Source organism: Xyrauchen texanus, chromosome 18 (genome assembly GCF_025860055.1).
Source record: "Xyrauchen texanus isolate HMW12.3.18 chromosome 18, RBS_HiC_50CHRs, whole genome shotgun sequence".
NCBI lineage: Eukaryota > Metazoa > Chordata > Actinopteri > Cypriniformes > Catostomidae > Xyrauchen > Xyrauchen texanus.
In genome coordinates, this window is record NC_068293.1 from 39,152,819 (window position 1) to 39,167,966 (window position 15,148).

The 15,148-nt window shown below is 38.6% G+C and overlaps 1 protein-coding gene across 1 annotated transcript in view; it reads left to right on the top strand.

Annotated features, from left to right (window-relative positions):
- traf3ip1 (TNF receptor-associated factor 3 interacting protein 1) overlaps positions 1-14,807 on the top strand; it is a 41,300-nt gene extending 26,493 nt beyond the window's left edge. The window contains exons 14-15 of the mRNA XM_052148123.1: positions 10,692-10,915; positions 11,232-14,807. Of these exons, the coding sequence (XP_052004083.1) occupies positions 10,692-10,915; positions 11,232-11,397 (390 nt within the window). The 3' untranslated portion in view covers positions 11,398-14,807. The remainder of the gene's footprint in view (positions 1-10,691; positions 10,916-11,231) is intronic.
- The last annotated feature ends 341 nt before the right edge of the window (positions 14,808-15,148 follow it).

The window sequence follows — 15,148 nt, forward strand, 5'->3', positions numbered from 1 at the left end:
GCTTTAGCCGCACACAGCGAGCTTCTCCCAGCTGGTCTTCACAGCGAGTGTTTCCTCTCCCCTGTGTTTATGATTTCAAAACAATCAGATTGGATTTCCTTTCAATCCCAAATAATCAAATTAGATTTCCCCCATCAGACGCCGGCCAACTCTAAGCTGGAACCTGAGCGCTCTTCTAATTGACTTAATTCAGCCTCATCAGCTCTCTGAATTCTCTGCCTTTATTGCGGGGTATGAAATGTGCGGGTGTTACGGTGGGGCACTGAGTTTAACTGGCATGCCACACCTCTTCTGTCTAGTCAGCTGTGTGCAAAAAGACCTGTAATGATTTCCTTCCTTCCTTAAAAGGGGGTGAAGGTCAGCACAATAAAGCGGTTGCTCTCCTGTAATCGCGGTGTAACATCCAGGGTTAAAAATATAAATATTGAGCCCCCCTTAACTCGCTCGCAAACATGAGCTTTTCGGTCTCAGATCTCTCTGGGGTTTTGAGTTTATACGGAGATCCTCACATCAAGTATTTATGACTTAATCTTTTGGAACGACCACAGCAATGACAATTTTGACTCTCAGTAATTCTGAAGGTTAAACAGAGCCAATGACTCATTCTGTTGCTTTATTAGCAACTTTTCTGATTTACCTCGACTGGGTCGGCAGAACTTCATTATGCAAATTAAAATGGCAGATTCTAAATTAAAGGGGATAGTTCATACAAAAATGACTCACCCTCATGCTGTTTCAAACCTGTATGAATTACTTTTTTCCATGTAGCACAAATGGAGATGTTAGGCAGAATTCTAGCCTCAGTCATCATTCTCTTTCATTACATCTTTTTTCCATACAATGTAATTGAATGGTGACTGAGTCTGTCGTTCTGCCTTAAAGGAATATTCAGGGTTCTATACAAGTTAAGCTCAATCGACAGCATTTGTCATATAATATTGATTACCACAAAAATGAATTTCAGCTCGTCCCTCCTTTTCTTTAAAACAAGCAAAAATCGAGGTTTTAGTGAGGCACTTACAATGGAAGTGAACAGGCCAATTTTTGGAGGGTTTAAAAGCAGTAATGTGAAGCTTATAATTTTATAAATGCACTTGAATTAATTATTCTGTTAAAACGTGTATTACTTGAACTGTAAAGTTGTTAAAATTGTTTTTACAGTAATTTTAGTGTTTACGTCCTATGAGCTTAACTTGTATTGAACCAGAATATTCCTTTAAAGACCTTGAACACAGTAAATCAAAAGTGTTTGGAAAAACATAAGGGGGAGTAAGTGATAAAAGAATTAGCATTTCTGGGTGAACTAACCATTAAAAATGTATTTCCCCATCATAGTGCTTTTTACTAAAGAATTTGCAGTGTATTTTGCTGCTGACCTCTGTTATGACCCTGTCAGATCACGTGTATATTATTGTAAGATACGTCTTGTAGGGCGTCTTTTTGTTTTCAGAGTATTGGCCCCTGACAGCAGCTGCGTTTTCATAAGCATTTTTTCCCCTTCTCCTCTTTTGCGCCATCAAATTAGCCTTGATGAAGGTTCGCAATGTATAAATAAACCCGTAGCACACAAATGGATGACTGTTGAGTGAACGCCACGCCAGCTCGCTCTCTGCAGAACAGGCAGGAAAATAAATAGTCGTCCCCTCAGGCCTGTGTCTTTGTAAACATCTACCTTTTTGTTGGAAATGTAAAGAAGATGACTCTCTTTGCATTTCTCCAAACATTTTGCCCTCACAGAAAGATGATTGACATCCCTATGGATCGACCTCAAGGTTACGATGAAATACCATGCAGACCTGGTATGAGTCTCTGAAGTCTGATAGCGTAATTGTTTGTTTTAGTCTATTATTTTAGACTTACTTACCGCTGTCTGGTTCCTAGTCAAACTGTCATGCATAATACTAGGGCAGGGCGGTACAATGTTGTTATAGCATGCAATGGTAGAAATGTGTCAAACGAGATTCTGCAATACCGAATATACTGTGCATGCAGAAAATGAAAGCATACTCTTTAATCTGTGTTCCAGAAGAATACTTCAAGTCAATGTATACTGGTTGGTTTGTTGATTATACTAGGAGCAATTTCGTTTTGACTAGTGCTCTGATGCATCGCCATTCTTTCTCATTCGATTCTGAATCGATTCTCAAAAAAATTCTGTTGACTTTTAACCGTGGCAGCACAGTGGTGCTTATGTCTGCGCCAGAGACAAAGTGAGGTGCTAGAAACAAATGGTCAGACGCATGCTAAAGCCAAGCGCCCACTCATAAATTGTTCACAGCCTAGATGTATCAACCACACGACCATCATCCCCAACTGAAACTACGATCCCTAAATTAATTCATAAACACAAGCATATACCAATGAGAGAGTTTATTCATGATTACACGTCAATAAACAAAATGAAATATTGGCTAGCACTCATTATTGCAATGGTTTGCACAGAAAGGGAAAAAACAGCTCAAAATAATGGTAAGACGGCGGCTTGGGAGATGTCGCTAATGGTTTTATTTTTCAAATTATTATTTTTTTTCTCCTGCATCCCAATACTGTTCTCTCCTTTAACGCTCTCTTTTTCTTTGGCTGTTGCTCATTTTCCAGTCTCTCGCTTCGGGACAGTGCGCTTACGAGATGCTTGATTGATTTCTTATGCAGCAACTCCATTATTTGGGTTGCTTTACTATCACCCGTGGTAAGGAATTGAGAAGCTGACATCTGCAGCTTTTCTGGACCAGCACCCAATAGTCGTGGTTATAGTTTAGGCTAGGGATTGATTAGTTCTAAATTAATTATTCAATACTACTTAATACTGAGTGTTTATTGATGAAAAAATTGGAGGACAAGATACATTGTAATATATCGAGAATCGTTTTGTAATCGAATAATTACCCTTTGAATCGAATCATGAGGCCAGTGCAAATTCATACCACTATGTGCTGTTGTTTGGGTTTTTGTGTAGGCAGACTGATTGCACTGTAAATTCGGCAACAGTAGGTCGAAAGTTTTGCTCTGAAATCCATCTGTGCTTACCAAAACTCTAATATCTGCACACCAAGGCCGAAGCTGTGTGTTGTTGAACATATGTGCACATACACCGATCAGCCACAGCATTAAAATCACCTGCCTAATATTGTGCATGTCCCCCACGTGCTGCCAAAACAGCGCCAACCTGCATCTATTCTTCTCACCACAATTGTACAGAGCGGTTTTCTGAGTTACCGTAGACTTTGTCAGCCATTGACTAGTCTGAGTAAATTCTCAGACTGTTGTGTGTGAAAATCCCAGGAGATCAGCAGTTACAGAAATACTCAAACCAGCCCGTCTGGCACCAACAAACATCCATGCGATTATCTAATCAGCCATTCGTGTGGCCGCAGTGCTTAAAATCATGCAGATATGGTCAGGAGCTTCAGTTAATGTTCATATCAACCATCAGAATGGGGTGATTTGGGGTGAATCAGTGATTTGGAGCATGGCATGATTGTTGTCCACAGAGTGACGCCAAAAGCTAGTTGTAAATCGAATGTATTACAGTCATCAGGAATGCATATTTTATTAACTACACCCAAACTGCAACCCTAAGCCTAACCACCAGTGTAGTAACTTTTTTTTTAGCGCTAGAGGTAAAATGTGTTCACGCTTGAATGAATGCAAAAAATGTCTGATGGGGATGGCAGTTTTGGTCATCCCACATCAGTAATTCGACTGAATGAGGTTGATTTCCGGGTATATGAACTTTCAGAAGCAATATGTTGATTTCCTGTGTTGCCAAACAGCATAGCAACTTTGCTTATTAATATAAAATCCAAGTTGCATTTATAAAGTGTGACTGATTTGAGTCATACTTTGACTCAAATTTGACTGTCTTAAATTTAAAGTATTTCAGACACTAGATTATCGAAAGATTGACATCACTACATGGTTATGTAATATATTTTATAGAACATTTTTGGTTGAATAGCTAAATTGTGATATGTATATGATTACAATGATATAAAATTGCATGTACCTTGTTGTTCAGTTCTGTGGTGATTCTCTTTGCATGCATGTTCAGGACAGTGATGTTAGCGGTGACCCTCATGAGGCAAAACTGACGTCTCCATCCTGTGTACACGACACCCCGCTTTCTGCACTTCACTTCATCCCAGCTATTTTTATGATGTTGCTGGATGGGGCCCACTATTCCCCCAAAGAGGAAACCCCTAAACTTTGCTAAACAATTAATCTTGTCCCCTTTGAGTTCAGTATTGCTCCCAAAGACCCACCATGGAGCTCTACACCAGTCGCAGTCTGTCTAAATAGGACTTTGGCATTGATGCTTGCACTCTTTTTCAAGCTACTGTCCATGTTTGATTCTATTGCAATGTAGTTTAAAGTAACACAGTTGTTATAAGGTTGTCTGAACCATGGAGCGTGTTCTGTCTATGCTATTTTTTACATTAATGGAATATTCCAGGTTCAATACTAGATAAGCTCAATCAACACATTTGTGGCATAATATTGATTACCACATACATTTTATGTAGTTAAGTTATAGCCAATTTTACAACTTTGTTGCAATGACGATATAATGTCAACAAACCTTAAAACCCTAAAATGACTATAAAAATGACAATTTAAACAACGTTACAGCTCAAGTAATACATACATTTTATTAATTAATATAATAATGTTTTATTATATTAATGTAAGTGCATATCAAATTATAAGTTTCACATTTCTACCTTTAAAACATCCAGAAATTGGTCCCCTATTGGTCTCACTATAACATCGATTTATGCCTTTTTCTTTTTTTAAGTAAAATGAGGGACGAGCCGAAATAGATTTTTGTGGTAATCAACATTATGCCACATATGCTGTCGATTGAGCTTAAAGGGATAGTTCACACAAAAATTAAAATTATCTCATCATTTACTCACCCTCATGCCATCCCAGATGTGTATGACTTTCTTCTGCAGAACACAGTCGAAGATTTTCTCAGCTCTTTAGTTCCAAACAATGTAAGTGAATGGGTGACAAAAGTTTTATGCTCCAAAACCAGATAAGGGCAAAATAAATGTACCCAAGACGACTCTGGTGGTTCAACCCATATATTCTGAATCGATTTGATGGGTGTAGGCAAGAAACAGATCAATATTTAAGTCCTTTTTTACTCTAAATTCTCCTCCCTGCTCAGTCAATTTAAACTTTACTTTCTCATTCTCCTTCTAATGGGCAGGGAGGAGAATTTATGACAAAAAATAACATGAATATTGTTATTATTATCTTATGTTTCTCACCTAAACCTATCATATTGTGCCTGGATATAACCACTAGAGTTTTATGCTCCCTTTATGTGGATTTTGGAGTTTCAAAATGTTGACACCCTTTTACTTGCATTGTAAGGACCTACAGAGCTGAAATATTCTTCTACAAATCATAATTTGTGTTCTGCAGATGAAAGTAAGTCATACACATCTGGGATGGTATGAGGGTAAGTAAATGATGAGAGAATTTTCATTTTTGGGTGAACTATCCCTTTAACCTGTATTGAATCTGGAATGATCCTTTTTAACAATTATTCAATTTTTAACAGTGAAGACGTTTTTATTTGATTTTTTTTTTTTAAAGCAACTGTGCAAGCAATTATATTTTGTCACTATATTTGTTCTCGTAATCGAACACATGCCATTTGCATTTCTAACTGTACCACCATGGATTACCAGTTGAACCAGTGCTAACAACAGCTATTCTTATGTACCCGCAGCTTTTATGGTGTCCTGCTTCTGCGACACTATCAGGGGGGACTCATTGTGAGGGGGAGTACCGACAACGATTCTTCCCACTACGAGCTGAAGTATAGAAAAGCACTTTTTTTGTACTTGTTGGTAAATACATGACCGATTATTTTAGAATAGCAGGTCAAGTTTTAAATATTCAGACTTTTAAAACCACGTTTAATGCGACAATTTACATTTGAATGATGTTACAAATAACTTACCCATACATTCTCTTTGCTTGTATTTTACGAACGAGGCCCTGAGTGAAAGTACTCAAACTGAAAATAGTCAAGTACTAGTAAAGAACTTCCTAAAGAAACAGCTTTTTGAATCCAAATTTTGTAAAAGTGAAATATGTAATGTCTTTATTGCCACCAAATGGAATTGAAATCTGTTTGTTTGGGCACCAGCCATAAAACTGGTTTAACCAATGGTGGGTGTTTGGTACGCGACTATCATTTAGGCTGATAAATGTATTCTCTTTGCCACTGGTGGTGAAGAAATTACAAACTTCACCTTTAAGTTTGACATACTTGTCCTACCAGTGTATTTTCATTTGTAGTCAGTTAATATGATTTCATAATATTGCATCTGAGCTTAAAGTTTCAGAGCTACAGAAATGAATGTTTCCTCTATAAGGCTGGCTGTAAGAAATTTCTGCAAGAGTGACAGTTGTTTTTTTGTTTTTTGCCAGAACTCTCATTTAAACACTGCACTGTTCTCCTTCCCTTCTTTGCTGTTCATCAGCACTCTATAAATCATGCATTTTGCATGCATTTCTTCATTAAGCAAATTAGGCATGTTGATGATGACTCAGATCCACATAGCTGTGTAATGAGGCGTGCTGATGCAAGAGACTCCAGCTCAAGGCATCCAGCATCTCTGAAAGCCACCTGCCTCTGGCACATCGGCTCCACGTCCTGCTTGTGTCACTGTCTGAGATAATGGGAAAACCTGTCCTCAGCTGCCTTGCACAAAACAAATATTTTTCTTGGGTCCAGCTGAAGTAATGGGGAAAATAAGAGCCCCTATAAACGATTGATTTATGTCCCCAGAAACAGTACACAGGAGTTTTTTTTTTCTTTTTGATGAAGGGGTGAAGTGCAGGAGGACGGCAAACAGAGCAAATCCAGCCTGGCCTTCTCGCTCCACTAACAGTGAGCCGAATGTGCTGGCTGGTGTTTGTGTAGAGGGGTGTTTAGGGGGTCGGGAAAACCACCCACATTGCAGACAACTATTAGACATTTCAATCTGAACATGCTTGTTAACCACAGAGAGAAGGGAAAATGAATATTGTCTGTCTTCTCAAACGTTTGTTAGATTCATAGAGGAAAGAAGCATAGTTCAATTTTGAAATGTTTGCAAACTCTGTAAAGTTGTAACAATAAACTCCAATTTTAAAACACAGATGATTAGAGACCGGCTCTTTACCAAAATATATTCACATTTCTTTTTGTCCCTCTTAATAGTGTTTGATCTAACTATGCCTGGGTGATAGAGCTGAAACAATTATAGACTGGTATTTTTCAGCCTTTTGATTATTTATATATATATATATATATACACTCACCTAAAGGATTATTAGGAACACCATACTAATACTGTGTTTGACCCCCTTTCGCCTTCAGAACTGCCTTAATTCTACGTGGCATTGATTCAACAAGCTGCTGAAAGCATTCTTTAGAAATGTTGGCCCATATTGATAGGATAGCATCTTGCAGTTGATGGAGATTTGTGGGATGCACATCCAGGGCACGAAGCTCCCGTTCCACCACATCCCAAAGATGCTCTATTGGGTTGAGATCTGGTGACTGTGGGGGCCATTTTAGTACAGTGAACTCATTGTCATGTTCAAGAAACCAATTTGAAATGATTCGAGCTTTGTGACATGGTGCATTATCCTGCTGGTAGTAGCCATCAGAGGATGGGAACATGGTGGCCATAAAGGGATGGACATGGTCAGAAACAATGATCAGGTAGGCCGTGGCATTTAAACGATGCCCAATTGGCACTAAGGGGCCTAAAGTGTGCCAAGAAATCATCCCCCACACCATTACACCACCACCACCAGCCTGCAGAGTGGTAACAAGGCATGATGGATCCATGTTCTCATTCTGTTTACACCAAATTCTGACTCCACCATCTGAATGTCTCAACAGAAATCGAGACTCATCAGACCAGGCAACATTTTTCCAGTCTTCAACTGTCCAATTTTGGTGAGCTCTTGCAAATTGTGGCCTCTTTTTCCTATTTGTAGTGGAGATGAGTGGTACCCGGTGGGGTCTTCTGCTGTTGTAGCCCATCCGCCTCAAGGTTATGTGTGTTGTGGCTTCACAAATGCTTTGCTGCATACCTCGGTTGTAACGAGTGGTTATTTCAGGCAAAGTTGCTCTTCTATCAGCTTGAATCAGTCGGCCCATTCTCCTCTGACCTCTAGCATCAACAAGGCATTTTCACCCACAGGACTGCCGCATACTGGATGTTTTTCCCTTTTCACACCATTCTTTGTAAACCCTAGAAATGGATGTGCGTGAAAATCCCAGTAACTGAGCAGATTGTGAAATACTCAGACCGGCCCGTCTGGCACCAACAACCATGCCACGCTCAAAATGGCTTAAATCACCTTTCTTTCCCATTCTGACATTCAGTTTGGAGTTCAGGAGATTGTCTTGACCAGGACCACACCCCTAAATGCATTGAAGCAACTGCCATGTGATTGGTTGATTAGATAATTGCATTAATGAGAAATTGAACAGGTGTTCCTAATAATCCTTTAGGTGAGTGTGTGTGTATATATATATATATATATATACACACACGCGCACACACATCTGGGATGGCAAGAGGATGAGTAAATGATGAGACATTTTTGGGTGAACTATCCCTTTAAGCACATTTTACTACCCAACTCTCACATTTACCATACCCATTGTTTTCAATGATGATTCTCTTTACCGTAACACAGTATTTTGTTGAAAGTATTACAGCATTACATTTTTTATTTCAATTTTAGTCCCAAATTAGTTCCAAGACAACGCTACTTTGATGTATAATTACTGAACAATTACGTTTCAGAAATTGCCATATTATAATGATCATCTTTTCTTTTTTTTTTTACATTGCATTAATTAGAATTGGGGGGTAAAATTACTACATTACTGTCATGAAAATAATACCATAATGTACAAAATCTTAGTGGCCCAAAGAAATAAGCTTAAGTTTGAGTAAAAAAGGACAAGGACATTTTCTTGACAGGTTGTGTCAGAATCAATCATACTCAGAACGCAGCAGCCCACTTTTTCTAGTCATGCGTACAGTCCACGTCTGTGCGCATTGTCTGCAAATGCGCCTGCCGTTGACTGTAGTAAAGATTATAACAAAGCAGTCATAGTGTGCATGCATCAAAAGCATCATACAAGCCAAAAGAGTATACATTGAAAGACTAGAGCGTTTGATCATCCGTGAGATGTAACGGCACTCGTGGTGCCGTTACGAGTGGTGGTGGTGTAGTGGGCTAAAGCACATGTCTGTTAATCAGAAGGTCTCTGGTTCGAGCCCCACGGCCACCACCATTGTGTCCTTGAGTAAGGCACTTAACTCCAGGTTTCTCTGGGGGGATTGGCCCTGTAATAAGTGCACTGTAAGTCGCTTTGGATAAAAACGTCTGCCAAATGCATAAATGTAAATGTACCATCGCCTTTAATGGCCATTGCTTTCATTCTGTTTGTGCCTGCCTATATCTAACACACACAGTGTGAGGAGTTCATGTAATGTTTGGTCTATTTTGATAAGGATATTTCTGGTTATTCTTTTGTCATGTAGTCCAGGTTTGACGTCTCCCGCCTTTGAAAGTAAAGTGTCGGTGTTTGTGGCCAGAATGACATGAACTGGTTGAGGAGTTCAGCTTGAAACGAGGTAAATGTGAAGTAGTTGTTACCGAATACTGTTGTAAAATAACTTCACTGCCACAGCCTGTTACTAAAATAAACAGCGTCATGTCTTGCACGAGGGTGTGTGTGAGTGGGACGGAGGCAGTAAGAGTGAGGCCTGTTTGGCCTAGTGCCACACACAGCCTGTGGCCCCAGCTGAGCAAATAGATGTGGGCCCTGTGTGCCGGGTGGGGTGGGAGGGCCCTTGTGCTGGGCTGAAGGGTGACTGTGGCAGACCAGGACCCCCCAACCACACAGCATACAGAGGAGGCCTTCACTAACCACTCACTTGCATTATGGATCACATGTCCCTTTAGTTTTGATCTTTATATACATTGCAAGGTTTGTATAATTCCTGCCTTGAAATTCTAAACATTTGTAGCCTTGACATTGAAAACCACTAAATGCAGACCTCTCCCTGGTTTTTATTTTTTTTATTTTTTAAGTATATTGTTGGTAGGTATAGATTTGCTCTAACCTCATTTATAGCATTCATCTGAAGTGCTCCCAAGTGCACTTTGGCTGGTGCCCCACTTGCTGATTTTCAGTCGTAAGCTCCATTTACATTGTCGTGTGAGAATGAGAGGGAGTCAGTGCGTGTGGCCGCATCTCTCAGAGGGTGGGTGATAACAGTTCCATGGACTCAACTTCCTGCTGAATTAATAGCCCTGCCAACTATCTGACAATGTCTGACATAATTGATATAACAGTTAAGACTAGGTTATACTTAGTTTTTTTTTTTGCATGACGTTCCATCGAGCATAAAGACACCTTTGCCACATGCGCACTTACAGTATACTGCTTTGTGATACACTTATAGCACAGTCAACGATGCCATACTGTGCTGATAATTACATTTAAAGTAGACTCTTGTGACTTTGACTGTGGCCAATGAGTTTCTTCTCACACTGAAGAACTGACAAGCCATTGTTTGTTTCTTCAACAAACTCAAGCTGATGGTTATTCATGGTGATCGTGTAACCTAGGGTTTCGTCCCACTCTGTAGGATCAGATGTTGGTGTCCGAGTTGTCTCGTAAGAAGGAACGTGAACTGGTGGCGAAGGAGATCGAGCGCCTGCGTTCATCTATACAGATGGTGTGCCGCAGTGCTCTGCCCTTGGGCAAGATCATGGACTACATTCAGGAGGACATGGACTCGATGCAGAACGAACTACAGACCTGGCACAAAGAGAACAAAGAGAACACACAGGCTCTACTACAGGAACAAAGGTGCTCAGAGCACAAACACATTATGGTTCCTTTCCAAAACCTTGAGCTGCCTTCTAAGGGGCCGTTCAGTCCAAACACGTTCTTGCGTCCAAAACAGCTATGCAAATGCAAGCACCATAACAAATGGAACAGTATGGAAGTGTCTCAAGATACGTCTTTAAAAGCTGAAGTTCTTTTAACTTGATGTTGCCTCTTAAGAACTTCTAAAATAAACTTCAAAAAAGTCCATTTAGCACATGTTTACATAGAAAATTTATTAAAAAACATAACCAAGCATGTGCATGTTATGTTAACTCGTGCTCTTTCTGTATCTCAGAATCACAGACGGCGTAGTGGAACCTCTGAAGGCCGAGCTCGCTGAACTGGAGCATTTAATCAAAGACCAGCAGGACAAGATCTGCACGGTCAAGTCCAACATCCTGAAGAATGAGGAGAAGATTCAGAAGATGGTGTCCAGCATCAGCTTCTCCTCACTGACGTGAACTTATCAACACACCCCAAATGAAAGCCGAAGCAATGAGCAGTGGGTGACACTAGGTCAGATGTCTTGTTTGTAACCTGTAAGCGGGCACCGGAGAAAGTTCAGGTGCAGGTAGATTCGGAGTCACCTTCATTTATCCCCCTCCATGTAAGGTGCCTTCTGGAAGACCCGTGGTCTTTTTTCGATGGTTCACTGCGATTCTCAACCATTTCTCGGAGGGACAGACACACCTACACTACTGCAGTAGATTTGCACTCTTCACTTGATTGAGAGATAAATGTGTGTGGCCACCATATTGATGTGTCCTGTGTTTTGTAATGGGCTTTCAGTTTATATCCATGTTTTATATATACAATATACTGTATATATATATTTGTTTGCTTTTTCATTCAGATTGATAGGTGGTGTTGTCTCAAAAGAAAATACTGGCAATAAATCTGCATGTGTGACCTGCTTCATCATGATGAGTCACTTTGACTGAGAAACACATTTTGAGTTTATGCACTTAAGTGTAAAGGAAAGCCAATGTTGAGTCAACATTTCAATGATTATATCTCAGTCTGGAGTAGAAACGTAACTTTATAAGTTTACTACAGAATTTTACTTTCTAACCTTAGTGCATAAATCCCTTCTGGGTCAAAATCACTGAAAAAGGAGGAGCAAGTCACATCGATAGTTGTGCTCATAGATATCATACTTTTTTTTTATTATATATTAATGCCCAGAAGCTTCATTACAGATATTTAAGTATATTCCAAAAGGCAAAATAATATAAAATGGGTGTGTGAACTTTTTAACTGTATATATAGTGTATATTCAGTTATTATTTTATCTTGTGGAATATATGAAATATATCTTATGTACAATAGTTTCATCAGCACAGTAATGAATAAAAAAATTAAAAAAATTTGTATGATCCCTTTTATTTTAAATGAGCATCTTGCAGATTCTTCAGAAGGTATGTGAACATATAAGCAGAACTTAATATATACAATACTGCTTTTCTAGTGTAATTTCTGAAGATCTCTGTAAGCAATCAAATTTTGCAGATGAGCATTAGAATTGCTTAAAGCAAAGCAAAACAAAATTGAGACTCAATACAGTTATCTGGACAAGCACCTCTGCACTTTGATGAATGAGACTGTCTAGAACACAAAGCAAGATTTACCTGTGCACATTGAAAACAAGTAGCGTGATATATTGTTCAAGAAATGAGATGAGGTAGCACAAATGTGATTTAAGTGAAGACATGTACCTTGATCAAATGTACTGTGTATTTTTCAAATTAATTTCAGTAATGGAAAAAGGTCAGATTTTTTTAATTCAGAAAATACAACTTACACTTTGTCGTTACAGGTTTTTGGGCATCAGATTTTCTGAAAGTGTTTTGAGAGTGTTTTCTACTGCAAATTAAGATCCCTGAAGCAATTAGAAAATGTATCAACATACACTGGCTGCTAAAAGTTTGGAATAATTACAGATTTTGCTCTTATGGAAAGAAATCGGTACTTTCATTCACAAAAGTGGCATTCAACTGATCACAATATATAGTCAGGACATTAATAATGTGAAAAATTACTATTACAATTTGAAAAAAGATTCATAACTTCTTAATCTACTTCAATGAGTTCTCATCAAAAAATCCTCCACGTGCAGTAATGACAGTTTTGCAGATCCTTTGCCATTCCAGCTGTCAGTTTGTCCAGATACTCAGGTGACCTTTCACCCACCGCTTCCTGTAGCACTTGCCATAGATGTGTCTGTCTTGTCGGCATTTCTCACGTACCTTATGGACTAGCTGATCCCACAAAATCTCAATGGGTTTAAGATCCATAACACTCTTTTCCAGTTATCTGTTGTTCAATGCCCACTCTAACCTTTTCTTTTTTTTCTGTTTCAAAAGTGGCTTTTTCTTTGCAATTCTTCCCATAAGGCCTGAGTCTTCTCTTTACTGTTGTACATGAAACTGGTGTTGAGCGAGAAGAATTCAATGAAGCTGTCAGCGGAGGACATCTGGAGTGGTGGTGGCGGCATAGTGGCTAAAGCACAGGGCTGTTAATCAGAAGGGCGCTGGTTCGAGCCCCACTGCCACAACAATTGTGCCCTTGAGCAAGACACTTAACTCCAGGTTGTTCCAGGGGTATTGTCCCTGTAATTATTGCACTGTAAGTCGCTTTGGATAAAAGCGTCTGCCAAATGCATAAATGTACATCTGGCCTTGAATATCTCTTTCTGTCCTTGTTAGAGCCAGTTGTCCTTCATCTTCAGTTTTTTGGCAATTTCAAGCATTCTATAGCCTTCAATCCTCAAAGCCTCAATGATTGACTGACAAGTTCTTTTTTTACCATTTTTGACCTAATATTGACCTTAAGACATGCCAGTCTATTGCATACAGTGACAATTCAAAAACAAACACAAAGACAATGTTTCAGCTGTGTTTGATAGAATGGCAAGTGATTTTCTAGCACCAAATTAGCAATTTAGCATGATTACTCAAGGATAAGATGTTGGAGTGATGGCTGCTGGAAATGGGGTCTGTCTAGATTTGATCAAAATGACTTTTTTTAAATAGTGATGGTGCTGTTTTTTACATCAGACTATACTTTGTGATCAGTTGAATGCCACTTTTGTGAATTAAAGAACCAATTTTCCTTCTGAAACAGCAAAATCTGTACATTATTCAATTATTCTTTGGCCGCAAGTGTATATATTTTGATACGGGTAAAATGTTTGTAAAAAGTGTGAATACTGTGTTAGATGAAGCAATAAAAGGCTGAATCTGTCAAAGTTGATCATCTGGTCATGCACAACATTTTATAATGTACTCTGTATGTATTGATTGCCTACTGTGGAAAAGTCAAACCGTTTTAGAAGAATTTCAAATATAAACCACATAGTGAAAAATTCAAAGTACAACTTGAATATACATATTATAAACTTTTCAGTATTATCAGCTGCACACTATGACAGAAAATAGAATTTGGTATTTATTTTGAGGAAAAATCGTCTATATAAACATCAATAAATTGTCTTTGCATTTCCATTTATATTTTATAAGAGCTGACCAGTTACACTGTAAACCATTTTTACCACATCAATACTCTTTATTGTACATGTTGTGTATATGTTGTTTGTATCATAGTTCACAAATGAATATTAATTTTCTAGTAAATCATAATAAACAGTTACATATCTGGTAAAAGAGCGAGTTACTGGAAAAGTCATTGGCTGTGATTGGAATTGAATACTAGGAAGAAAAAAATATTGAAAACAATTGCATGTGAAACTGAACTCTATATGCCATAATAAACATTTCAAATAGTCATATGCTACATTGTTTCCACATGACTTCATGTTGCAGAGAGCGGCTTCCATCTTGGAAATAAATGGTTATTTTTCATTTTAATCCAATTTTGTGTAAAATTGTTGTGTTGAATTCAGTCCGATTAAATGAGAGCTGAGCCCCGTAGAGGACAGGCAAGGAATTTATGTTTTGAAACCATTCTGTGTTCCCTTACAACCTTATCCATCCCTTATGAAAATTTAGCATGGCTTTACAAATCATGTTTTAACCATGAATACCTAGTTCAACTTGTAAAACCATGGAACATTTTCATAAGGGATGGTCTGGTGAGGGAATGCAAAACTATTTCAGAAAGTCATTCTCTGCCTTTCCTCAAAGGGGCTCTGCAAATAATAAGTTAGGAAAGAGATGTTTAAAATTGCAGCTGATATTTTATCCATTTCATTCA